At 40.7% G+C, this 26,307-nt stretch overlaps 1 protein-coding gene across 1 annotated transcript; it reads right to left on the reverse strand.

The window, feature by feature from the left end:
- Positions 1-1,328: 1,328 nt before the first annotated feature.
- GTF2H1 (general transcription factor IIH subunit 1) lies at positions 1,329-26,267 on the reverse strand. Its single transcript, XM_082057678.1, has 15 exons — positions 25,767-26,267; positions 21,640-21,808; positions 19,625-19,817; positions 17,031-17,193; positions 15,281-15,374; positions 14,433-14,582; positions 13,256-13,335; positions 11,819-11,949; positions 10,569-10,656; positions 9,212-9,300; positions 8,218-8,335; positions 7,253-7,343; positions 5,694-5,809; positions 4,664-4,756; positions 1,329-4,056 (listed from the first exon to the last, which is right to left on the reverse strand). Exons 2-15 carry the CDS (start codon positions 21,791-21,793, stop codon positions 3,970-3,972), a joined length of 1,647 nt encoding a protein of 548 aa, XP_081913804.1. The 5' UTR covers positions 21,794-21,808; positions 25,767-26,267; the 3' UTR covers positions 1,329-3,969.
- Positions 26,268-26,307: the final 40 nt, after the last annotated feature.

The raw sequence follows: 26,307 nt of genomic DNA on the forward strand, positions 1-26,307 counted from the left end.
ACAAAAGAGTCCTGATACGTTATCTGATATGAATTCCCTTGATCAGTGTTCCAGACAAGTACTTGGATACCTTTTGGGGAGATGATGTATTCCTCAGGTAGCTGAGGGGAAATGCAGGATCCTGAAAAAGATCCAGCAGGTTGGGTTAGGCAATTGAATGCTTCCCCGAGCTTTAAACTCTGCTGCGGGAGCACATCTGCCATTAGTTATCGGGCCTTATGGAGGATCACTGTTAGATCACCAGTGATGTCCAATCACTATTCAAACTGAAGTTGCTGTGTTCTTTTGGATCAAGCTCCAGCTCTCGCTGCAAGGTAAAGGAGAGCTTGGAAACCAGTTCAGAATGTGATGGCTCACACACTGAAACTGTGTTGTAATACAAAGGCTCCAAAGCCACTTAAAACACTGCCTGCAGATAGCAGGGATGCCTGGGTAGGTTCATAAGAAAGGGAAATGGGATAGATAATGAAAAACTGGATCTTAAGCTTTCTTGTTGCCATCTCCCCTGCTTAGACAAGTGACTTTCTTGATAAAAGTGGCTGTGCAATAGGAGTGCTGGCAAAGGATAAAATAAGATTTCTGGCTAATAACGATACCTCATGATGGAAGTTGCAAGGATGTAGTTACAGTATAAGGGAAAATAGTTGTAGCTGTAAAAAAGCATCTTAAAGGGGTGGTGGGGGAATTCACCCACCTGGGAAAGCACAGGGCCTGGTCTGCGCTCTGTCACATGGGATCTGAAGATCACAGTCCAGAGAGCTACACTGTGAAGGTGCAAGAAACTGCTTGTAGGAAAGGTGTCACTTCCTGACACTGACTGGGGCAGAGATCTTGAGAGAAATAGCCCAGCCTTTTTTTGTGGTGCATTGAAGTATTTTCACCTGCTGAAATTCGCAGGCTATGAATAAGTTTAACCAGACCTGTGTTAATATCTTCTTCATGTCATCCTTTCTGCATTACTAGCAAAGCTTGGATCTGAACAGAGAACCTGTGCAGCTCTCTTGAACCAACAGCTGCTGGATCAATGCATGGAACCAGCAGAGTACTAATCCCTGGAGAACTAAACTGGCTTTTGTATGATCAGGAACAGTAGCACTAGTTAATGGTGTAGATTCCCTGTGTGGCGGAAAAAGGTCTCAACCCCCCAAAATGAAATAATTTGATAGTAACTGTATTGTAACCCTTTTGCTCCTGCCCTGTTCTACCAGCATGAAGAGACAGCTGAGCTAGTGCTATACACAGGTCTCTCAATTCAGACCTGAATGGAGCCTGTTTGGGATTTAATTGAGCATCAGAAAACACAGCCTAAGCATTAGAGAAGACTTGACTTCAGAATTCAGTAGGGTTTATTCTACAAATCTTAGATCAATGCCAATGATACAAGTTTTATGAAGTCTCATTAAAAATACAAGTCAGTATAAAGATTCCAATAGTAATATAATGCATGATGATTCAGTTTCAAAACTTAAGGAATGAATCTGGGTTTTGGACCATGCTACAGAAAAAGGGAACACAATGTAGAAGAAAGAATATTTAGTTTACCTCCCTTACTTGAGGAGGGGCCTGTGCCTTATTGCCACGATACCTGAAAAAGCAATACGAAGTGCATAGCAGCCTTGCCTGTACAGTCTCTAGGCAAAACTGTTGGATTTAGTATCATAGTCCTCTTCCCCCCCCATTCTGTTAATTAAGGTACATTTTGATAGCCTGATATCGCTATAATAACTTAAAGCTATTGCAACACCATCCCCCATAATGACTATAAACAACAGTCCTTGGAACTGTAAATGCTCTTGTGATGCACTGAAACTTTTCTCCCATGCTAACCATTCTGCCCAGTCTTTCCAGGAACACCAAATACTGATTCAAATTGAAGGTGAATTAGTTCCATATTAAAAGCTTTCCTATGATTTTTTTAAAAATGAAGTCTCAGTGCAGTCTAATACTCAAATGTGTTGTTCATAGCTTCAGGCACAGTTAGAATATAAATCAGACGTATTTTCTTGAACCTAGCCCTCTGATATGATGAAAGGTGTTAGAGATTTCACTGAACAGTTGAAATTTGTCTGCGGAATTGCTGGATCAAATGCTTCGGAGTGGGGAAACTACCCTTTCTTTCTGGGAGCTATCTGCACCTACAAGATAAGGCTTGATAAAGCCATACCCTAAGCCTAAATTTTAGAGAAACAGTTTATTTATCACAAGAGGTTAACTCTTGACAAGATGTGCACCTCATCCCGCCAATCATCTATTTATTCCTAGTAATATTTTCACCCTGTCAAAAATAATGGGCGTCTCTCTTGTTGAGCCCAGTCACTTCTCGTAGCAGAACCACATGAACATCACGGAGCAGGTATCATGCATCTATCTGCAAAAGCAGACAGGGAAACTAGGCTTAACAATACGCGTACATTTCCACACAGAATTTTGGTGCAGACAGTGACGTGTAACTGAAACTCAGCTTTTACCAAAATATTAGCATAATACAAAAATTGCAAAACACTGGGTAAAAAGAAGCTGCTGACTTCCACGCATCAGTTAAAGATAAACCCCCTCTTGCATAAATGGAGCAGCAGCACAGAACAAGCGGAGACTTGGCTATACAAATACATCTCTTCTTCTGTAGGAATTTGCCAGAATTCTCCACCCAACATCACACTAGCATGTTCTAGCATCATACCAGTGGTGGCAAAATCTAGTCTTAAGCCATCATGCAGGCTGATGGGAATTTCTTCTGTCGTACTGAACACTGCTGTGCTTGCTTTGAATACATATTGTCACTGATTTGTCTTTGTAGTAAATGTATGTTATACTCTAACAGTCATGTTTAGTCAGAAGTAAAAAAGTTCAGTAGCCCATACTGGGCTGTGGTACAGTTAAGATGACAACAAAATACAAGGATGTCATTAACTGCATATATTATAGAAAACAGGTTTACTTTGCATTTAAGTCACATTTAATACAAGACAAGTTGGTCTGAAACTGTGAACTGATTCTATTTGGAATAAAGTATGGCACAGATTCCCAATACCTATGGACATTGGGTAAATAACACATTTTCCTCTTTGTAATGATTATCAATTCGCCAAAAATAGTGTAACAGTCAAAAGGGAAGAGTGAAGGAAAACAGATTTAGGAGAAGAAAAAAATGTCTAAGAATTGAAAATAAATGACTTATTTTGTAAGAAACTTTATTTAACTTCATTTTTAAAAAATGCATTCTCTCCTCAGAACAAATGCCACCATAAAAAAAAAGAAATGCAGTAGCACACACTTGCACTCAAAGGAAAACATGCAAAACTGATGGCTGAAAAAATTCTGCATAAAAATCCAAGACTTCAGGCAAAGGTTTGCCCCCATGTGCCTTTAAGGACCCCAGACCATAAACAGCTTTCAGTGCAATGTCTCTTGCTTCCAATTGGTGGGGAAACACATGGCAGAAGCTTGTCTTCTGACAGCTGCACTCTCCCAGATGTTTGAAGCAAAACCAGGCTCAGCTGTATTTTAAAACATCATTGTTAAACTGTTGCAGAAAGTACAAACAGAATTCAATGAAATGTCAGAATCCAGTGAAGAAAAACTTTTGAGTTCTACCCTGTGCCATACACTTCTTAAAAAAAAAATTAGACAGAAAACCAGATTTAATTAATACACCCTCTTTAAATTTTTTATTTCTGAAAGCAGCTCTTTATGCAACTCAAAAGCAGTTCCTGAGTAACTGCAGTAAACAGTGTCCTTTAAATATTTTTGCACCTCAGCTCTTCTGTTTTGGTTCTTCCTTGTTTTTCTCCCTAGTTTTCAAGTTTTGTCTCAGTTGTTTTTCAAAAATGTGCAAGTTCAGTTAGCATTGTTTCCAGAAGTCCACAGCTCACAGGTCTTCCTGCAACAACTATAAGATCTGCACATACGCTAGGTTGAACTCCTATACCTATTGCAGATTTTGCTCTCAAACCTGTACAGCATGCATTTTCACGTCTTCTTCAGCATACGCCGGGACTGCCACGTATGGAACTTATTGTAGGCCGTCTGCAGCATCTCTTCTATATGACTTACCAACTGAAACATTAAGAGGGAAAAAAAAAAATGTCCCAGCTACTGGAAAACAGATTCCTTCCCCTCCCTTTGATCAGATACTCAGTTGTATTCTTCCTTTCATTCACTGTAAGTAATCTCACTAAAATCAGAGGTGTGCCAGATAAAGAGAGAAAGGACCTTGAGGCTCTATTGCAAAGTGTCTGTAGAGGGAGTAGCTCAGAGAACTACTAAGCTGAGAGGGTCATAGGGAAATGACACTTGGTTGTGCTGTCTGCTCCAATAGTTTAGTCTGTGCCCACTTCCAAGTCTGACATGGTGGGAGAGAGTTTTGAAGTTGCTGAAGTCCTACTTTATGGTGGAAGTGAAAAATGAAAAATGAATTCCCCTCTCTGTTATCTCACTTGGGTAATTTCAAATTATAGGTCTTGACAGTTTCTGGTACTACTCAGCAAATTACACAAGGAGAGAAAACATACTTAACTGTCTGCCCAATTTCCCTCTGCCCATTTCCTAGTTAAAAAAACTTAAAACACCCTAGGACAAGAAGTAACAAAGCTACCGTAATCTGATAATTACAATTCAAATTATTAATATGCACCCACATAATTAAATAATATTTTCCCCTTACATTTGTGCTTAAATACTGTCTCCGAATCTTTTCTTGGAATGGGCAGAGCTTTGTAACCTGAAATCTTTCCAAGTTGCTCCTCATTTTCACAACCTGAGAAAGAGACAGAAACCAACATTGTAGTCCTTTGCACAAAAGTTTCATTTCCTTTAACAAATAGATTTCCTACAAAACACCTTCTATCTAATTCTGGAGGCTACTTTAGGTATGCACAGTTTGAGGAAGAAAAGTTATTAAAACATCAGTCTCTAACAATGCTTGAGTGCATATTTATTTTTGAGGCAAGTGCAATATGACTGAAAGCGCAGTGTGATGCTGTGACTGTTATTACTTTGTCAGTAAATACTACAGATATCCACAAACCCCTTTTTTTTTTTTTTTTTTTTGTTTAAAGCAAAGACTGTGCCATGGATCTTCAGGCCACATTTTGGAGCAGGACATCCAAAATATCTGAATGTAATTTTTTTATCTTTGTGATCCATGTGAGGTCAAAAAAAAAGAATAGCAACAAAACATAGTTACAGTCATGCACCTGGTTGTAGACAGACATCTCTTCTTGAAGGCAACTTTGTTCTACAAAGCAGTGTGTATTTTGAAGCTATGACTGAGCCATTTTTGCAATGGACAGAAGAATAAGGAAAACTTTCTTGTAACTGTCACTGTGGAGATTACATCTAAGAGTTGGTGATGGTGGTGCTTTTGTTTGTGGGTTTTAAACTGGCAATGAGAAACCTGCAGCTGGAGTAGAGCTGACCAGTCAGCCTGATGCTAGCTTACAGCACCTGCTCGGGAGGGAGGGTGAGAGGCATGCAGTAACAAGGATAATTTTCACCAACAGCAGAATTGCTGAAAAGACTAATGTTTTACATTGCTTTGTGACCTTCAGTTCTAGGGGGGAGTGAGTGCTGCACTGATTTAAAGCATGTGTATTAGTTCTATACTTCGAGTTGATGTCAGTCATTCTAAACCATGATTTGGACACACCATAACCACACCACAACCAACACCACACTAGGAAGCTCTGCCTTACCTTTTCTTCTAGGAATGGCGTGTTAACAGGAAAGCAGGACCAGAAGTGTCGTAGCAGTTCCCCGACTGCCACGTACAAGTGTTTTAGTTCAGACTGAACATCATTTGGCACCATCTCTGCAACAGGAAAATGATTTTGTCACATCACTCAAAACCATCATACAAAAAATGAGACTGTAAGGTTCATGAAGGAGTTCAGCAATATACATTTCTACTGGAATCACGGAAAGGCTGGCCGGGAGGGAACACTGAAGTGCCTAACAACTAATTATGACCATCAGCAGTATTAGAACAGGTCAGCCACTATTTATGGCTACATACTTGGAAGCTTGTACATTACATAGGGAGATCTACACCAGGCAAAGGATGGACACCAAACTTAATCCAGGATTAGAAGCAGTGTTATCTGTACTGCTCTAACAGTGTGGCAGTACTGCTTCTGGGACCAGCAACTTGTTCTCTCCACAGCACGGTGCTAAACACTGCATGGTGGATACAGCAAGCTTTTCCCTCTCTCTTACAGTGGCAATGAAAATATGGTCACTGCATGGGGGAGGTGAAAAAGCCTGGCAGGAACAATGAACTGAATCCCAGATACTCTTGAAGAAGAAAGGGTGACAGGGTTCAACAACAGGGAAGGAACTATGATCATAAAAACCAAAGACAAGCAGTCACTGAGGATGACAGGAGCATAGGGAACTGAATAGTGAATAGCAAACTCTAGGATGCGGCTGTTTTTTGTTTTTAAAAAGTGGTGGTCAGGCTCAAAGAAGTAGAGTATAGCACCCAGTATGGCAACGGGGATGGGTAAGAAAGCCTCACTACTGTTTGCTGACCCCTTTTCTTTCAGTACCATAAAGAACTCATATTTGCTTTTTCAGCTGCCTGAACCAGTTTAGCTGCTTTTCAGACCAAGTAACGCAAGTTAAACTGGAAAACTCTTATAAACTCTTCCTTACGAGAACAGGGATTCATCTGCTGTGAGACTAAAGAGAAGGGAAGTCAAACTGGCAGGAATGTGACAACAGGGAAAGGGGTGACTGAATGGAGATGTGAGGAGGAAGTGGTATATGTTTTCCCTTGCAGTCTACAGAAAAGTTGTCCTTTTTCACAGCAAGCTGTGGATCCTAAATGCAGGCTGCAAAAAACCTAGTTCCAGACAGTTATCTAGACCTTGTCTCCTTAGAGCTTTTCCAGAGTATGCCTTTATTTTCAAAAGTCCAGAAAAAAAAAAAAAAAAAAAATCAGAGAAATGCTGAACAAGCAAAACCCATTATCTGTAAGACAACTTAGTATCAAGTGCATCCTTCGTCACCTTGCTCTGTACAATTTTTTGTCCTTCACTTGCCTCAGCCCTGGTGTAGCCAGTACCACCCTCATGGTGTGGCTGGGTTGTTGCTTTTCTTTTGTTGCTGTAACCCAGTATTAGTCCAGCTACATGCTTCCATAATTTCTTTTATCACTGTAAAGTATTCTAAGAGGGAGATGAAATGGCAAGCCAGGTACTGCTGTGTAATGCAATAAGATACAATTAAAGTATTATACATCCTAAATCCTTACGGTTTATGGCTTGCTGTGTTCCACCCTGCATAAGTGCTCCTCCAGGTGACAGGACTGCAATAGTGCTAGCAGCATCACCACTTGAAAGAACCTAAAGAGAGAGAGAGAGAGAGAGAACGAATACTTCAGATCACTTTTTCCAGCAAATTAGTTATAAAATAAGTTGTATTTGAACTCCAATGGCAAGGATACAGTTGAGCAGATAAAAATTGAAGTTCTGATGAAGAGTCTGCTCTTCTCTAGAATGGGACACAGTGCCTTTAGGTGCTATAGTGTATGTTTTCAGTGAAAGCTGTCCAGTTAATTACAGACAAATACATTTTTACTTAGTACACAAAGTGGCTGTGCAGTTACTTTGAAATGAGACAGAATTACTATATAGAAATGTGATCCATTCACAGTTGCGACTGCTTTACTTGGGGCCCAATCTAGGTTTACCAACAGAGGAAGTTCAGACACTGGCTGGGGAGACGGGCTGTGTGGCTATGCTGCCCTCCAGTTGCCAGAACAGAGCTTCTGTGCAGCCTGTGGTGAGCTCTACATCCTACCTAAGTGCATTTAGGAGCAAAAGACCCAGTCAGTTATAAACCTGCTTACTATGACCTCCTAAGACCACTACATCCTGCATTGCATAGGGTGGGATCAGTAACATTTGCCTATGCTTCATACTGCGTGACTGTCCTGCTTTACTACTTTATACTGTTACCATTTTCTCAAAACATCATATCAGTAGAATATAACTCTGAATATCAGCAGTGTCTCAGTTTCCTGTTGTTTAGATTTTAAACACAATTGCTGAAAAGTATTGCCTAAAATTGTAAAATAAATTGAATAATGGAAAACTATTGGAGATCATGAAGTTTACCATGAAAAATTAAAATTCCAGTAGACATGAGACACAAAATCATATCGAAAGCAAGATGCTACATCAAGAAGGGAATTTTTTTTTTATTATTCTGCCATACCTGAGTTAGTTTGGGTACATATGCTTCCATTTCTTGCCTAATACTATGAAAAGAATTAATTATATCCTGACTGGTTGCATATTGCTGTGATTGAATTGGAGTTGGACCATGATAATACCTGTGAGGTGAGAAAAGGAGAGAGAGAAGTGTATTAACAGGAGTGCTGGTAAATCAGAGGCTAAGCTCAGCGGACAGTTCTTCAAATGCTTCCAATTTTAGATGCTTTGCAACTGTTGATACTACTATCTAAATCTTATTTATTAACAAAGTAAAATATATTACCACATGGAAAGAGGTTGGGTTAGGGATACTATGGCAGCAAAATAAGGTAAGAGCTTCTACTGTTGAATCTGCGAGCATCATTTTGCTAATTAAAACTTCTTTGTGCCACTTAGTTCTGGGAATATTGTTAGAATGGAGGAATTCCCACCACTTTTGATTGAAACCTAGATGAAGTTAGGTGCATGTGTGGAACTGCTCTCTCTCCTGTGGTATCACTCCTTTTCTGAAATTATATCTATAGTTCTCAAACTCCAAAGTCTAGAAAACAAGAGGACTACTACCATAAAAATAGTAGACCTGTGAGCAGTCCAAGCTATCACAACTCCACTTGTTTTGCCTGGGAGAGGCTTTTCCCTGGAATCATATATATTTTTCACATATAACACATATATTTTTCCACTGTAAGCTGCAACAAGGCGCTGGACTTTGAATACAGGTCTGTTAGATTTTCACAGAAATTACCTGTTAAAACCCTACAAGTTGGCTTATGGAGACTTAAATTGCAGAAAATAGAGATGAAATCAAAATACCAATTTAAGTGGGAATTACCTGGCAGTTGGTTTATGTAGTAGTTCATATCAGATTTCTAAATTTAGCCTAAACACACTTGAGGGCACAGTAGAGACTAGATCTGTAGATTCTGTACAGGCTGTAATGAGAGACCTGCCAGATTGATTATGCTGAAATAGCTGTGCATATTTTGTTAACTTACCTATCAGACTTCTTTAAGTTTAGTGCAATTGTTTTAATGCTATTATTCTTTGCTAAATCTTCATACTCAATGGCCTCCTGCAGTTTCACCTAAAATAACCCAAATAATCACACATTACTAATGAGGTCACAATTCGATGCATCTAGTTCTTACAGTTCACTGAGTCTGAGCAGAAGGGTTACCAAAACATTAAAGAAATAAAAGTGTGGAATGGCTCATATGTCTACCCCCTCCAGAGGGAGCAGTGTCTAATATTGTTTAAAGTGTAACATTTGGAAGTCTTGGCACTACTGCTTTTTCTGCAGATTCTGGCTGAAACTTTCAGTCCCTGCCACTTCCAAAAAGTGGTTTGCTATCCATAAATCATTCTTTGTTCTTTCTATTTATGTCTGTTTCCAGATTAGCAGAAATAGTAATGATTCGATGGCTGGTGTACAAGAGTGTAAGACTAAAACCATAATAAATACCCAAGCTATTTGGTGACAGTAGAGCTAGAGCATCAGTGGTGAGAGGTAACAGCACAGTGATATCAGGCTTTGTACAATAGGAAAACTACTTTTGAAGTCTCCTACTCTCATGCTACTCTTACATTCTTTTTGTCACATTTATTCTAGTCCTGGTATATCATTTGTCCCCCAGTCAAAACCACAGCTTTTAGGAAAAGTCAAAGATGTTGACTACCTCAACATTTAACAACATACGTATCCTGCAGCCTTTTCTCACAATATATGCAGGGTTTGATTCCTCTTGGCATTTTCTATTTAGGTTGTCAACTCTAGTAAGAGTTTTCAACTCAGTTTTGTAGCAATTACAGTACTCTCTTCTACTTGTGAGCTGCTATGGTTAGACCAAAACAGGCTGCTGCCCTGTATTTTATTCAGTGCACCAGGTGTCACCATGCTTTCAGTTTAACCTCACTTCAGCTTCTGACCTGAAGATGAAGGCTGACATGTGCCAGGTTTAATCATCCCCTCTACAAACAATACACTTGATACGTTAATATTGGTGCTTGAACAGCAATATCCCTTTCAGATGGAAGTTCTCTAGGAGTTTTCAAGCATTTGGAAAAAAAATAAAGGAGACACACACAGGGCAAGAGCAGAACTGCACTGAATGGAAAAAAACAGATTTCTGGATAAGGAGATAAACACAGCCATACTTCAAGATTTAATTTACTTCTGTATATAAACAGTGGTACAAAGCTTCTAACAGGCCCTCAGGTTCTTATTCTACGTATGTCAAAGCTAAATAAGGATCAATTTAGATGTGTCATAAAACAAGTAAAGAACCTTCAGCAGTCTTCTGAGAGACAGCTTCCAGTTCCATTAAATTAGAACTCCATCGACTAACTTTATACCTTTTTCATTGGTGGCTGAAAGAAATCTGAATCCCTGGAGTTTCCATCCGTACTGCTGGTCTCACTGTAATGGTCATTTTGTGCTTCTCTTAAAATAGAGAAACAGCATTAAGAAGAATTCACTTCACAGGAAATTTAAGATAGAAGCTAGACACAAAGTAAATACATCTGTTTCAAAATTTTTTATGCACGTTCACACACTATCAATTTTTTTTCCTCTTATGTCTTTATTTCTAGAAGTTCATCTGGATAGAAGGAACCAACTCCTCAAATAACCCTGTTTGTCAAGGGCAAAATTCAACAGCAGGGAAGGGTTCTGCTCCCTCTCTTCAGAAATAGTAGCATGCCAATAATGCAAGTGGGACACAGCAAAATCATGACGAAATTAAAAACCCTTTGCACACACATTTAGGCCAACCAGGTATCAGCAGAACTATGGAAGCCCCAACATTGCACTGTTTGAGAATGAGAGCTATTGTTTTGTCTCTTTCTGAACTAAGAAACCAAAACGCACATTACCCAGAAGACATTGTTTGATGTCCACTGTTCAATTTGTGCAAGACAAAAGAACATCATGAGGGAGCACAGTATTTAATTAAGATCTCTCATGGGTGAGGGTCTGTAGGATTTGGGTAGAGTAGTAATCTTTTGGTGGTTGTCTATAAACCAATTGTAAAGCAGAATTCACATCAAACCCATTTCACCCCTCTTTTAAGAAGTTTCATTTGTGAAGTTCATTGTAAATACGCATAACTAGCTGATAGAAGTTTTTTGGTCAGGGACAGGGTACTGCCCTGGAAGAATCTTTCATCCGATCTACCTATGCCACACTGTTCTTTTGCTTCCTCACTTCCCTGTGTCCATGCACCCCATCGCAGGGAGCCCAGCAGACTTGCTGCTGGAAGGCAGGCGACAGGAGCTCCCTGCACCAGACCTCCCCTCCACACAGCACATGGAATCAATCCTGCTTCTGCAGCCTTCACCAGGGATGGAGGACTAAGACTGAAACATCCTTTCCTTTTTTAGTGTGTTTAGTATGATAACTCAGCTAAAAATAGCGTTTGTCATCTCAGACAGCTCTGAAGAACTTTTATAAAGTAAAATAGAACCTAACAGTATTTTTATTTCTAGAGCAAAATACTTCATTCATAAAAACTAAAAGGTTGGCTGAGTAATTTAAAATGTGTTTTTGTTTTGGAAAGTCCTTAAAATTTGTTACAAAAAAGCTTTTACATAACATTGAAACTTACTGTTTCCTGAGGCCAGCTGCGAGGACCATGGCACTATGATGGTTAAAGCGTTTTATAATGGCAGCATTGCTACTTTCTCTAGCAGATTTTGAGGCATTCGATGTAGAGGCCACAGAAGCAACACCATAGCCCTACAAAGAAAACAACATTAGCTGCCTCCTGCCCCCATACCAGAAGGACAATTCTCTGTTTTCCATTGAGTCAGGAAGCCTGCATGCCAACTCTCCTGAGTGATCCTGCATCATTACTGAAGCAGCATTTTCCTACCTTGCCCCACGATCGTGTTATGCACTTTGAAAAATCTCCATAGACTATTTTATTCTGTTAACACTTAGCAGTTTAGAGGTATCTGAGAGAAGAAAAAATATTCTTAAACAGATGGTTTTATAAGAATGTGATCTACTATAAGTAGCTTAAAAAAATTTAAGGATCACCTGTACAAAACAGGCATTGATGGCAAGTAAAAGCTAGCAATTGTTTTACTGACCTCTTTTTAACATCTTGTGGGACACCAGCAGCCCACAGGCTAAATGACACCTGTCAGGAGGATGTGATACCACTAGGAATTCAATAAAAATGAAGCCTTAATGCTGGCAGTGTTCCTCAGTTACCAGGTGGCTGATTGCATCTCACTCTACCCCATGCCCAGTTTCACACTTGCTATGAACCAGCTTCCAAAGCAAACCAGGGCAGTCTGCAGAGCACCACAAACATATCTATCCTCAACTAGGCTGTCAGCTTGTACAACTCTTACACTCCCTGTCCCACGCCCAAGAAAAAACCCACCACCAAAACAACAACCACCTCAGAAATGCAGCATCACTATTAATTACAACTCAAAAGTTTAAGTTAAATCAACTGCAGAAAAGTGCAACTTTACCTTATTTCATATTATGGTACACCATTTGTAACAACTGTTTTAGTTTGTACTTGGAGGCAGGCAATAGTTCAAGTTAGTAATATTTTTAGCAAAACACAGTATTTAAAGCTAAACAAAGAAAATGGTATGCCGTGTCCTTAAAATTAAGCTGTATCAAACAAAGAGCATCATTCAAAGGGAGAACAAATGCAAAGACTTTTTTCCTGTTTTGTGCTACGCTTCTATACATTGCCACAGCTTCTAAAAGGTAAGAAGAAAGCAGAGTCCACCTTAGACTAAAAAGCCACCCAAGTGAAATAATTATTTAAAAAATGGCAGTCTTGCTTCTATACCCAGCACACTAAGGCAGACATCAGAGGCATACAGGTCCATAGGCACAGTCTCCATTTCTTTACACATGTACAACTGTATAAATGTTGACCACCCAATCACTGCAGCAGCCCAGTAAGTGATGTGGTTTAGAATTATCATTTGTAATTATTTTAACAGAACGACCCACTCTCTTCTTAAATTAAACTAATGGGTGCTGTGTTGTTTATTTTTTCCCAACGACTTACTTCATCTAATGTTTTATCTTCCAAAGCTGTTAAATCTATCAGAGGATTTTTTACTCCTTGAGACACCATTGCTTTTAACCCTGTATGAAACAAAGAAAAAAACATGAAAAAACTATATCTAAACAAATACGAATAATTGTGGGACTATTTGATTATATTTAACCTTTAAAAGGAGAAGACAAAGGTTCTGGAGATGTCCAAGTATCACTGTGACTAAAACTTTCAACCCTTTTCGAAGTTCCATTTAAAATAAGTGCCAAACTATTGTAAAACATCATCCTACTAATTAGTGCAGTTTTCATCAACTTGTATGCATCACTGAATACTCCTTGGTAAAAAAGAAATAAAGAATTGGAGATGCAGTTATATTAGTTGTATTAGTGGGAACTAGGAAGCCTTAATTGTGTGTTTCTTCTCATTTCAGCACTGATTTGCTGCCCTGACTTGGGTAGAATGGTAACTTATATCTGGCGATAGCTTTTACTTGTGAAGTTTTGTGGATTTGTAAGAGAATGCTTTCATTAGTCAGAATACATATTAAGGAATGGTGCTGGGATCTCAACTCTCCACATTTTTTGTATCATCACAAACCTACCTCAAAAGTTCAATAAAAATTTAAGTCAGATAATATGTTAAGATTTCGCATTTAAAAAGCTGTCAGAGAACCAAGATGACAACTCCTCTGGAAAATGTTAAACAGGACCCATATTTGCCTATTACTAAGAACTGATTGATAACAAAAGCTATACCTGTTGCAAATTGTGTACGCAACACAAAATGAAGCCTTAAGTAAACAAAATCATTCCACAGTAACTGATGGCAGAGCATAATCAATCTAGCATGGTAGTATTTTATGGAATTTATCACAGATTTAGTGTTGTATGAGTTGTAATCAGGAATATTTCTAAGTGCTAGCACTTTCCAAAGGCTAATTTGTTTCAAGAGATGCAGCTATCAAACGTGCTAAGAATAGTAAAGCAATAGCTAACTTTCAATGACAGTTTCCAGCTTTCACTTTACGGTTCAACAAACAGGATGCCCAATAAATGGACATAAGAAAACTCTTGATTTCAGCTTTGCTGGGTTTACTAGATGTACTTCTGGAGTGTTATGCTCTGTGATATATTATAGCTAAGACTGTAGCAGCCTACTGGAGAAACAAAGTCAAAAAGTTTACCTTTTTCATCCAATTTGGCACATTCCGCAAAGAGGTCTTTTGAGCCTGTATTGAGCCTGTCCCGATGGAAATAATGAGATTGAAAAAATCGTGTCCAGAATTCCCGCTCGGTCATGTTATGTGGAACATTTTCTGCATATTTCATTTTTACTGTGAACAAAAATCGTAATGATTACAAATTGTTCTGCAAATCTTAATAGGCTATTTTATGTTAAAACTTCCTTGCTTTCTGTCTAATGCTGCCTTCATTCAGGCCAACCAAACATAAGGGAATGCAGTAGTTAAGCTTGAGCAAACAGGTACTCTTTGATGCCCTGTAAGACTCGCTAATGCTCTGAAAGAAATGCACTTTATAGTAGTCTGAATACTCTAATTTGAGTTGCATGCACATAAAAAGTCTAATTTGCCAGAGTTCTAGTTATCCTCAGGATAGATCCGGTCTTTTAACCTAGGGCCATATGAACCAGTGTCAGTCTTTAACATAGTGCAGGCAAATGATGGAAATCAGATTATTTTCCTCCCAAAGGTGATTTAATGAAAAACAAAAACTAACTGAAATGCTGAACAGGAGACTATCACAGGAGCCAAATATCTACTCACAATTTAAAAAAAAAAATCAGTGTAACAAGTTAAAATGTTTTCATTTAACAAAACCCAAGTTTTCATTTCAAAAGCATGTTTTAACACATGCTTCTTCCTATCCCTCTTCAAATGAGGCAAGGAAAATCATCCAAAAGACTGAAGAGATGGTCCTTTATATTTCCAGGCTCATACTAACATTCTAGTCTTCCCACAATAAGACAGTAAAAAACAAATGAATGTATTTGTATGTAAAGCACTATTCTTACCTGCAGGATAGGTTCGAAATATGGATTCAATGATATCTGAAGTCAAATTGTACCTCAGACCATTGCAGCCATCTGTTTGAGGCCGTACATCAGCCTAAGAAAAAGAACACAGGGAGGAAAAAGAGTCATGCCTGAATGCCTTCTGGAACACAATTCTGCTGTAGATAAAATAATCTTCTTCCTCCACATACCCATGGCATATTTGATCATAAATAGGTATTTTTAGAATGAGAAATTAAAGAACATGCATTAATGACTTTATTATACTTGTCACTTAAGGGATGATACGACAAGTAGACCATAAGCTTTAGAAGATGAAAAGCAATGACCACTCCATCAGTCAAAAGAAGTTATGCTTAGTTTAGTATATCCTTGTTTCAAAGTAAAACCAGGCATGCATACTGTATATGTCTAATATTTTGTTGTTCATTTAACAACTCAGGTAGTGAATAATCAGTGATGATAATGAAGAGACAAAAGAGATTTATGGCTCTTACACCTTATTTCCTTATGCACTAAAAGTATCTCTCTATAATTGATAAATAACATTGAATTTAAACATCGAGGGTAAGCCTTAGTAAGAACTTGTAAGTTAGATCTCTGTGATATCTTTAGGAAGCTCCAGAACAATAAAGTGCTCAGTCCAGTTCTCAGTAACAGGAAAAAGTACACGATTGCATATGCTGCTGCCTTTTCTTCCATTTCCTGTCTGCCTAAATCCTACCTTTTGTACCTCATTCTTCCTAGAGAAACAGTCATTCTGAGCAGGGCCAGATAGTTATTTTAACTTGAACCAGGACACACAAATATCTGGAGTTTTCTTCTTCACAAATGCAGAGTACACAAACATAACCAGTTATTTTAAGAAAGCTTCAGGTTTGAAAGTTTGGGTGTTTGGTGGGTTTTGTTTGTTTTTTATTATTGATGTTAAGGTGTAATAACGGAAGACAGGAAACCAGAGCAATCAAGTTAATTTGGTAACCGATTCAGGTATTTCTAAGGGGAAAAAACCCATGTGTTTGTACAGCAGCTAAGTCATAAAACAGCTCCCACCTCCTCTTTCCCTCTCAAACCCTTGATTTGTGCAGAGTCATTACAAGGGTAGAAATGGCGTTCCAGCTAGAGAGTCATCCTCGGTGTGAATTTGTTGCAGAAGCAGAAACATGTCTCTATGGGAAGAATCTAAAGATTGTATCCAGGTTACTTTAAGGCTGCATTAAGATTACTGAAGCATGGTTTCTACAAATGGGTAACATAACTGAAAGTTGGGGAAAGAGAGAGATAAAATGAGCTTTCAGATATACAAGCTGTTCTTCAAGTAGCTGAAAGCACATACTCATTTAAAAAAATTGGTAAGGGAACAAAACCAAACCTTTTGTGTTTAAAGTCTTTGCAGCTTCATTTATTCATGTCAATCCTGCAACAGATCCTCTCTTTAACTTATGAGTTAGTGCACTGCAATCTAGTGGCTGCAAGTTCACATTATTCCTGTTTTAAGGAAGGCACAGCTGTGGTATAAAAAAATCTGCCTCCTGTTAATTTAAAGTTCAAATTTTGAGGTTGCAGATTTGCATAAAACCTTTTTTTTTTTCTTTTATACTTTCAGTAGTCTAACTAGCATGTGGAGAGATGTTAATTTGAGGTACCAGGAAAGAACATTAAAGTATATGGGAATAAAGTACATGAGCAGAACTCTCACTTTCCCCAATTTGTTGGCTCTAAAATCCTTTACGTTAGAGGTTCAACGTACCAGAAATGCTGCAGAGATGCCCACATCCTGCTTACTTGGTGCTGCAGAATTATCCCCTGCATTCAGGCTTAAACGGTTGGCCCAGAATTCTTCAGCACTGATTACTTGACTCACAACAAGGTCTTTATAGAGCTGAAACAAAACAGGATCTTCTTGCAGCATTCTGGTAAAAGAACGTATTGAAAAGAATTGAAACGTTGCAGAATAAATCACGAAGATTTCCATAACTAACATGAGTTCACCAAGGGAACAGAAACCAACTTTTCTTTCCAAATACTGTGCATGTCTTAACAAGATTGTGTAAACAACCTTAATAGCTATATTTGTCTCAAAATACTTAAAGGACTAAAAAATGTTTAAGGAATAGCATTAAATGCTAGAAAACAGTAATGGCTAGGAAAAAGTTAATGTGAGATTAACATCTTGTCCTAAAATGTTCTGTAGTGTTCTTCTGTCTTTGTATGGTCAGGACTAAAGTCTCCTGAACTGTAAAAGCACAATGAATTTTCTTGAATTTCCATAACAAAGGTCTTATGGGAGGAAAAAAGGAGATTTCAGCACTATCCAATTCTTGTTTAGCATCTTAAAATTCAGTAGTTAAAGGTCTCTATTCTAGTGCAAGAGTAGATTACAAAATATGTCTGGGATAAGATACCTTAAAACACACACTACCCAGGGTTGTTTGTTCATTTATTTTTCTGTTGGTGACAGCAGGATCTTCATCACTTATCACATGCAGCACAAGTGCTCCAGAAACCATTCAGTGTCACTACTTCCACCAGGGAAGAATGTTTACAGACATTATCATCCAAATATCAAGTATCATCCTTACTATCTAAAACGCAAAGAATGTATGCACCTGAAACTTCAGTTAATTCACGTTTAAGCAGCTTTTCATACAGCTGTATACCTAATTTGAAACCCACTAGGCTATTTTCATGTTTATGCATGTTCATAATAACCTCAACCATCTTTACCATGAACCTCAGGGTCTTGCATTTGCAAATTAAAAAAAATAGGAATCTTACTAATACATAGTATGTGGTCTAGGGAAGAACATGAATAAACTGCAGCTTGGACTGAATAAATGTCTGTAGCTGCTCTGGGGATGAAGTAGGATGAGGTGGAAGTGAAAACTTTGTGGTAGGACATCCCTATTATGTTTTAACCACCAAGGTTTCTTCCAGTTTTTCTTGTTGGTACAAATATGGTTTAGTGGCATTTCTTACAAATTAGTGCACCAGCAGGCAGTCTGTTATTTTAATTATTTTGTTAACATTTAGAATTTTCTATACACCTGACCGTCACATATCAATAAATGGAGGAAGCACTGCAGGGACTCTAGAAGTCGTATCCTTCCAGAAGAGGTTGAAACTTTTTTGCCTCGTCTGTTGCAAATTAAGCTAATGAAGCCCCATCACTACACTTGGACTTCTAAATGTCAAAAGAATAGACTACGACTAAGTATGTGCAGAGATTCTGGCTTTTCTGTGACTAGAAAATCTCTCAATGTTGCATGGCATAATACTCTAAAACTCCCTTTAAGGATATAAAGATTCAGAGCTAAGACTGCCCATGTACTAAATATTAATATTGTTAGAAATAAAGCACAAAGCACAAATAAACTAGTACGGTAATGGTGCCAAAGCAGTCTGCACTGCTGTAGATCCCAGTGGTTGCTGCAGTACTGGAACCAGTTAATCCTGGATGTGTCAGAGCTCCAGCACAAGGGTTCCTGCCCTTCTGCTGGGAAATCTCCTTGTAAAGATCTGATCTGCCCAATAAGGCAATGCTGCAATGTTTTGAAAAAAAATCTAACCTTAACTTACCTAAGTTCAAAGTTAGAACAATCTTTGGAAATGGAAGCTAGCAGATACAGGATTCACAGCAGATGCTAGAATGAAGCGAAACTCATCTGGGGAGATGGCCCCAAGGACTGGTTTAACACAAACGTTTTAAAGGAACAGAAGCATATCTTAAAAGCCCTTCTGGGAAAAGGTCTTAGGTCCTGAATGTCTTTTCAAAACATTTTTTTGAATAAACATCCTGTATGCCAAATAACAAACCACTGCATCTCAAGTGAGAGGCATGAAAATACCTAGCATTTTAGTGAAGTATATAAAACACCAGGAATAAAGATCTGGGGCAGGAAAGGGGTTATGCAGGGAGAAAAAAAAAAATAATAAAAAAAAAATCACAAAACAAGGAAGGTGAGAAATTCTGAAAAGAAAAATAATCTTTCAAGCAGCTTTTCTGATATGTATATGCTTCAGAAGACTAAGGAGACAGACTGCCAGTTGGGTGCTTCATCTCATAGCCACGGGTAATGAAGACTGGGTGGTAGCCGGGCTGGCTGCATTTACACCTCAAGAACATGTCACTGAGAACACAAGTATAGTCTCAACATGTTACAGTTACGTAAGCCTAAAGGAACGGCCTCTAAATTGAAAGTGGAGAGATTTTTTTACTAGAGAAACAAATGCAGCATCACTAACGATGTTGCAATAACAACTCCTAGCAGAAACACACTATAGTTAGGTAACAATTAAAAACCAAACCAAACCAAAAAAACTTTAAGGTTCCTTTCCCTTTACCTGTTCTTCTCCTCAAGTTCTTTATTAGCTTTCCTTTTGAATTTGGGCAACAGTTGTTGAAGAAGATCCTTTACTGCATCTCGCTCCTTCACTGCTGTGCTTTCATTGGAGAAGTGAAAGTTGGTTGTGTCCCCTGCATGCAATACTAGCTGAAGCTGAATTTTAGCTTTACCTTCTGGACTGATTTTCTGGCCTAGATTACACAGAGAGTATTAATTAGCAACAGACAGTAAGCTTATACAAGAAACTCTCTTCCCTAGAGTATTCGCTTATAAGCAGTTATCTTCATCATCCAATTAAATACTCTTATCCCATGTGTGAATTCCAGCCATGGAAGTGGAACATACAGTCTTCCCCTTAAATTAGTTTGAATGCTGCACCTTCTTCTCTCTAAAAGACAAGACACAGACACCAGCAGTCTATTGCTCAGTAACCTTCAGCTACTGCTCAGGAGCCCTGATTCATCTTCACATTCCCCACACCCTCCATTACAAAAGTGCTGCAAATTAGATTGTCATCACCTGGACACTTTAACCTGGTACCAACCCAGACTGATGCTGAAAGGCAACAACCTCGTTCCCCCTCTCCACTTCAGCTGCTGCCTTTCTTGCACTAGTGTTTGCATTTGTGCAGCAAGCTGAGCTGAGGAACCGATCCATTGAAAAGTGGATCCCTTTTGTTATTCCAGCTGGATCAGTTCCCGCAGAAGAAAAGAGGCAGGAAAACAGATGCAGGGTGGGGTAACAGCATGTCTGTGACAGCAAAGGTATGCTGGTTTCAAGTGGTGTCGTAAGCACATTTAGCCGCTAGTACTCCCAAAGTTGATCACTAGTGCCTCCAAGGTACTGTTATGCTCTCATGACTCTCAAGAAAAACCTGACTTCTGCTTCCCTTCTTGTAACCAGAGGGAGCGGAGGTCAGAGCAGCTGCTTTTATGGACTGTTACACTACACTGATTTCAGTGTAGCACTGCAAATGCCAATAACCTGACTTTGAATCTTACCTCTTTCTCCAGTGCAAGTGGGAGACAGGAACCAGATATCACTATTGTCATCACCTCTATTACAAATATCCCCCTCCTTTTTTTTTTAAGTTTAGATGACACAAAAGAACATCCTTCATCTAAGTTATAAAGACTTCAATGCCTGTACATGTAAATATTTAAAATATAAGCTTCTTAAGTGTAAGTAAATGGCTAAATAAAACTTTCACAAAGTTAATTATTATAGGTGAACAAAGCTTTTAAACTCCTTATCACCATTTGTATTTAAGAAAACAGCACATTAGTTCTAATTCATCACCCACACTTCTGATCATGTATGTACTTGTATGTGACTTTGAACAGCAATAATCACTAAATCTTTACCAAGTGACACATACAACATCCATTTTGTTCCTTCTTTGGTGTTACAGCACATAGAATATGAGCACTAATTGGAGCCAGAAAGGCAGCATGCTATAGACATTTACTGTTCAGTTTTAACTTGCAAGTACTCTGCCATTGCAACAGCAAACACTTATTTAGAACACTACCAGTTAGGCCAAACTCCAGAAGCTAGCACTTCTGAAACTGGTCTGTTGGATGAAAATAAAACAACGACATTCATTTTATATGAAAACTGAAACAGCTTTAGATACATAGTTTAACAGATCACATGCCAGATAGTTCCTGTGTTAGACCCTGAAAATCCTATACTCTTCCTCAACCCTCCTCCCACAAGCATATGGCGTTGATTATTTTTCTGTTCAATTTATTACAGAAGTTTATCAAAAGTTAATAGTAAGTGCAGTATAACTTAAACATTTGAAGACTACAGTATCCTTAACAAACTGGTGATACTTCACCATGGTCCTGATCTCTGCTGCAACACAGAATAACCCTGTCAAAGCTCCAGACCCTTGCAACCTTCCTAACTTACCTACCAGTGTTTTATGGCAAATAAGCTTTGGGTTGTATTTAAATGCTTATTGAAACACTGCTTACTGAAGCTAGAATAGGAAAAGTGTTCACTTACATTTTATATCTGCATACATATGGCTGACCGTGAATCGGTCTTTGCCTTCAGGTGCCCATGCTATCCTTTCAGCCATAAGGTAGAGAGCTCCATCCTGCTTCTTCTGACGTACCTTCTTTACAATCAGTAACACTTCTTCAGATGATGTTGCCATTGTGGCTATGAGGAGCTATTAAAAACATACAGTTAGAGCTGATTAGTATAATTATTTTTGGTGTAACTCTTTCACTATTCCTATCTATATCATAGTATTACAACCCAAATTTACTCGTTAATGCCTAGTTCATTTTTGAAACATTCCAAATAGACATGCTCCCTTCTGTCAGTGCATTCAGCAAATTAATTTAAACAAAATACTGCCAGCTATCTAAATAATTCATCTGATTGTATTGCTGATACTGCTTGTGATCCAATAAAAGACCTGCAAATCTTACACAGATTCCTGGTTTAATATTAATTTACTGATTTTTCAAGTTCAGAAGAATACTGAAGCTAAGCAAGAACATAAATTCCAAATCTTCTCTGGCATTTGGCAGCGATTCCCTCCTTCAGCATGAATGGCAGATGTTAAGTCATTTCAGAAAAGGGAAGAATACAAGGTATGTGAAAAATCATGAATTTTCAGTTCTCTGTGCTAAAGATAAGGTAGCACAGTTACACTTCTGTTCTTATTGTGGTGGTTTTTGCCCAACGTTCTGTACACTTGATTCCGGGTGGCCAGTTTCCTACCCCTGTCCCCCAAAGGCCAAGGGACTAGCGTTATACCTACTTCAAAACAACGGTAATTTTGTCACCAGTTTCACATCAACAAGCCTTTTGATACTTGTTGCATTCCCCTCCCCAGCAGTCAACATCATTCCTCTCTACAGGTTCACCCCACAGCCTTAAATTTCTCAACAGATTAAGGACACTGCAAGAATGACTGGATTCTATTGACATACTGTCATGCACCTATCAAAAACTACATCTTTGGTATGTTTGCTGTAAATTTTTAGTCTGTCCAATTGCTGCATTTTGTGCATCATAAACTTTTCTATTGGTATGTAAAATAGTATTTTCAAATACTGATATGCATGTTTCACATGTTTTAGGGCACTCGTAATATTTGCGGGGGCCTGCATCAAACTTCAAACAGCAACCTGCATCAGCTATCACACTACTAGTAGTTATCACAAAATGATAATTCCAAGCATTTAAATTCACATACCTTTTTTTTTTTTCCCCTTTAAAAAAACACCATAGGATATTTTACTCTGACAATCTGGACAGCAGCATGGCATTTTCTTCCGCTAAGGTCTTACAAGCTCATCTCCAAAATGAGTTAAGTGAAATACTAAGTGGAAAGACTTAATGGCAAAAGGGCTTTGCACTTAAGCTTTGCTCCTTCATCGTTTCAGGCATCCAAAGCTTTGCCAAAGCCTTCAGCGATGCTGAGCTGAACGTGGGGCTTCACATGAGCACCCCTGCAGCAGTCACTGGAACATGCTGTGCCACATTCAGAGCAGCCCTGCTGGTACTCCTCTCAAAGAAAACTGCATGGCAGGATTTCAGGACCGTTTCCTAGCATAATCCATTACAGTCTCCCCAGCAGCATTATTCTCTTTCAGAGCTATTCACACATCCATTTTATGCAGAGTTTCCTGTTGCAGGCCTATGGTCTCTCATCAGTACCTGATCCTTACCAGAAAAAGGCAGCTGGCCACAGACTAACAGCCTAGAAACCTCAACATATGCAAGCCTAAGGATTTTTGACTTTTTTCTCCCTTTGTTACTTCACAGTCGTTTAAGGTCATGATTATCTAATGCAGTAAAGACACAGCCACAGAATGCAAAGGAATTAAACCTGTACTGAACAGAAAGAAAAAAGAAAGCATTTCCATAGTCAGGCTCATTCTAATTCAAGTTGCTTTGCTTTCCTACCATGTATTTCACCCACCTACAACCAGTCTTTCAACTACAGAAGAGAACTACCAGCATCTAGCAACTTCTCCTTTACAAACACAGCATTTCTAGCACAGTACCCTGCAGTGTGCAATCTGTGAATGCACAGTTATCACACAAGTGTCTCATTCTACATTCTGGGAGGGTGAACATGCTAGTTCGCTGCTGTTCTTATTTATGCCATTGCTGTGCTTCCTTCCCCATGCAGTCATTTGCAGTGGCAGTAGAATGATACACCTTACAAGCACAGTAAGCATCACCCAAAATGGAGAAAACCCCAAGCTGCCTTTTGAATAGTACATCCGAAAGAATAATAAAAAATATATTAATAATCAGGATTTAGGAAAGTTGGCATCTTCCACTAATTAAAACAAGATGGCTTCTTGTTACAAGAACTACAGGAAAAATTCAAAAATAGAAATCTCGCCTAGCTGCTAGAAAAGCATGAGGATGGTCTCCTGCCGACTGCAGAGAGGAAGCCTATGTCCTCCCTAAGCACACACAGTACACCAGTCATTTGCTTTTCTTTTTGGACACTTAAGGCTTACTATGCAGAAGGGCTAGAGCCATCAGTGATCTATTCACGCCTGCCCAAATCTCATAACCTCTATATTTAACAACTGAAGTTTCCAGGATGATGACACTGCTACTCAAAGGGGCAAGAACTGCAACATGCATGTGGAGAAATTCTGTTATTTTACAGCTCTCAGTGATAATTCTAATCTGCTGCTAAAAGAAGCAGCATTAAAGCTGTTCAGCTGCAAATTTTGTATGACAGACCAGAATTGGAAGGTCAGACACAATTTACTTTAAATTCTCCAGCAGCAGAGCTTTTGAAGTAGTGATTAATAGTTCTGAAAAGCACTTGGATCAATCGGTAGCCCTAACCCATGGGGTATGACTTGTCATCAAGTCTCAAGGATGTTAATTTCAGCTGTGGTTTACAACTGACAAGGTCTATGGAGAAGCTTCATTGTTGGCATTAAACAAAACAAAAGCTCCTGTTTGCTTATTCACTTATAACCTCTCCTCTTCTAGCTCTGTGGAAGTGAATGCAGCTTCTGGAAATACCATCAAATTCCAACAGCTATCCTTCCTCTAACACAGTGATTCTTCCTAACCTCTCTGTTCCTTTCAACACCTGTTCTGAACGCTCTCCATTACCAGTGTTTCAGTCCAGTCTCTTTCCATGTGGTTTCATCGAGTTCTAAGCAGAAACAAAAAAAACCTTTACACTTTAATATTCCTGACTTGGTCAGGCTAGGCATGGGCTGGCAGGTGAGCTCTGACAGATTTCATGAATGCCTTGCTGCTTGGTTTCCACTCCCTGCAGGGGACAGCAGAATATCTACGCCAATGGCCAGGCTGAACCGCAGTGTCAGGGGTACACAGCCGGACCCCACGGTTTGGCTGCAGAGCCCAGAGGCCTCTGGGTGGGGCTGGGAGCTGGCAGAGAGCCCCCGGGAGGCAGTAGCAGAGCTGTCAGACGAATACAGCTCAGCAGAATGGGGAGTGGTGACAAGTGCCATCTGCCCTGGACACCTGCAAGCACAGCAGCAGCTGAAGGAATTCACTGTCTGTGCCCCTGAGCCCAGCTGAATGGTCAGCTCGGGCTCCTGCCGCGATTCCTGTCACCTATGCTTCACGTGGCACGTCTGTCTGCGGTGAAACGGCCCGAGGTCAACCCGTGCGGGCCGTGGTGGGGGTCGGCCCGACTTCCAGCCTCCCCGGCAGGAGGTGTTGGCAGCCCGGGCGGGCGGTGCGAGGGCACCTCTTTGTCTGCCGCCCTCACCCGCTCGGGTGCAGCCCAGGCCCCCCGGCCACGATCCCACCGGCGCAGCGCTGCCATCGTCCCGCTGCCCCCCTCCCGGGGACGCAGACCGGCGCCTCTCCGTCCCTTCCCTCACAGCAGCCCCGGCCCCTCCCGCCACCGCCGTTAGCCGGCCGCGAGCGCTGGCAGCGAGCAGAAGTAGAGCGGGAGGCCAAAGGCCGCCGCGGCAGCACCGCAGCGCTCCCCGCCGAGGCGCCGGGCCCGCCGCAGCGCTCACGGCAGGCGCTGCCCCGCCGCACCCGGGAATGGAACCGCCGGGGCCCGGAGGCGGATCGGGCCCTGCTGCCCCTCAACACACACATGCAGAGCGCCCGGCGCCGCCACGTCCCCGTCCCCCGCGCCGGCGGCTCCTTACCGTGCGGGCGGTGGCGGGGACCGGCTCCGGGCCCGCGTGCTGGCTGCTGCCGGCGGGAGGGGCCCGGGGCGGGAGCGGGCGCTACGGGGGTCAGCCCGCCGCCGCCGGGGCCATGGGGCGGGCAGGGGCCGGGCACGTGACCGGAACGAGCCGCGGGGCGCCGCGAGGGCGGGGGAGGGAGCCCGCCTCACGTGACAGGGGAACGGGCCGCCACGGCGCGTCCCCGGCAGTCACGTGGTGCGAGCCAGCTCCCTCGCCCGCCCCCTCCCCGCTCACGTGATGGCCCCTCCCCCGTCGCCATGACAGTAGCGGGCGGAGGGGGGAGTGACGGGGCGATAAACAGCGCCGCCGCCCCCCCCACCCCGCGCCGCGCCCGGCCCTCCCCGTCCCCCGCCGTCACCCGGCCTCGCGGGAGCGGGCGCCGCTCGTCCCCCACCGTCGGTCCCGGCGGCCTGGCTGCTTCGCTCCCAGATCGGCGGCGCCGCCGCCACCGCGCTGCGGGGGAGGGGCCTCCCCTCGGCAACGGCCCGCGGCGGGAGGG

This window comes from Streptopelia decaocto (assembly GCF_964273445.1).
Source record: "Streptopelia decaocto genome assembly, chromosome: 7".
Taxonomy (NCBI): Eukaryota; Metazoa; Chordata; class Aves; order Columbiformes; family Columbidae; genus Streptopelia; species Streptopelia decaocto.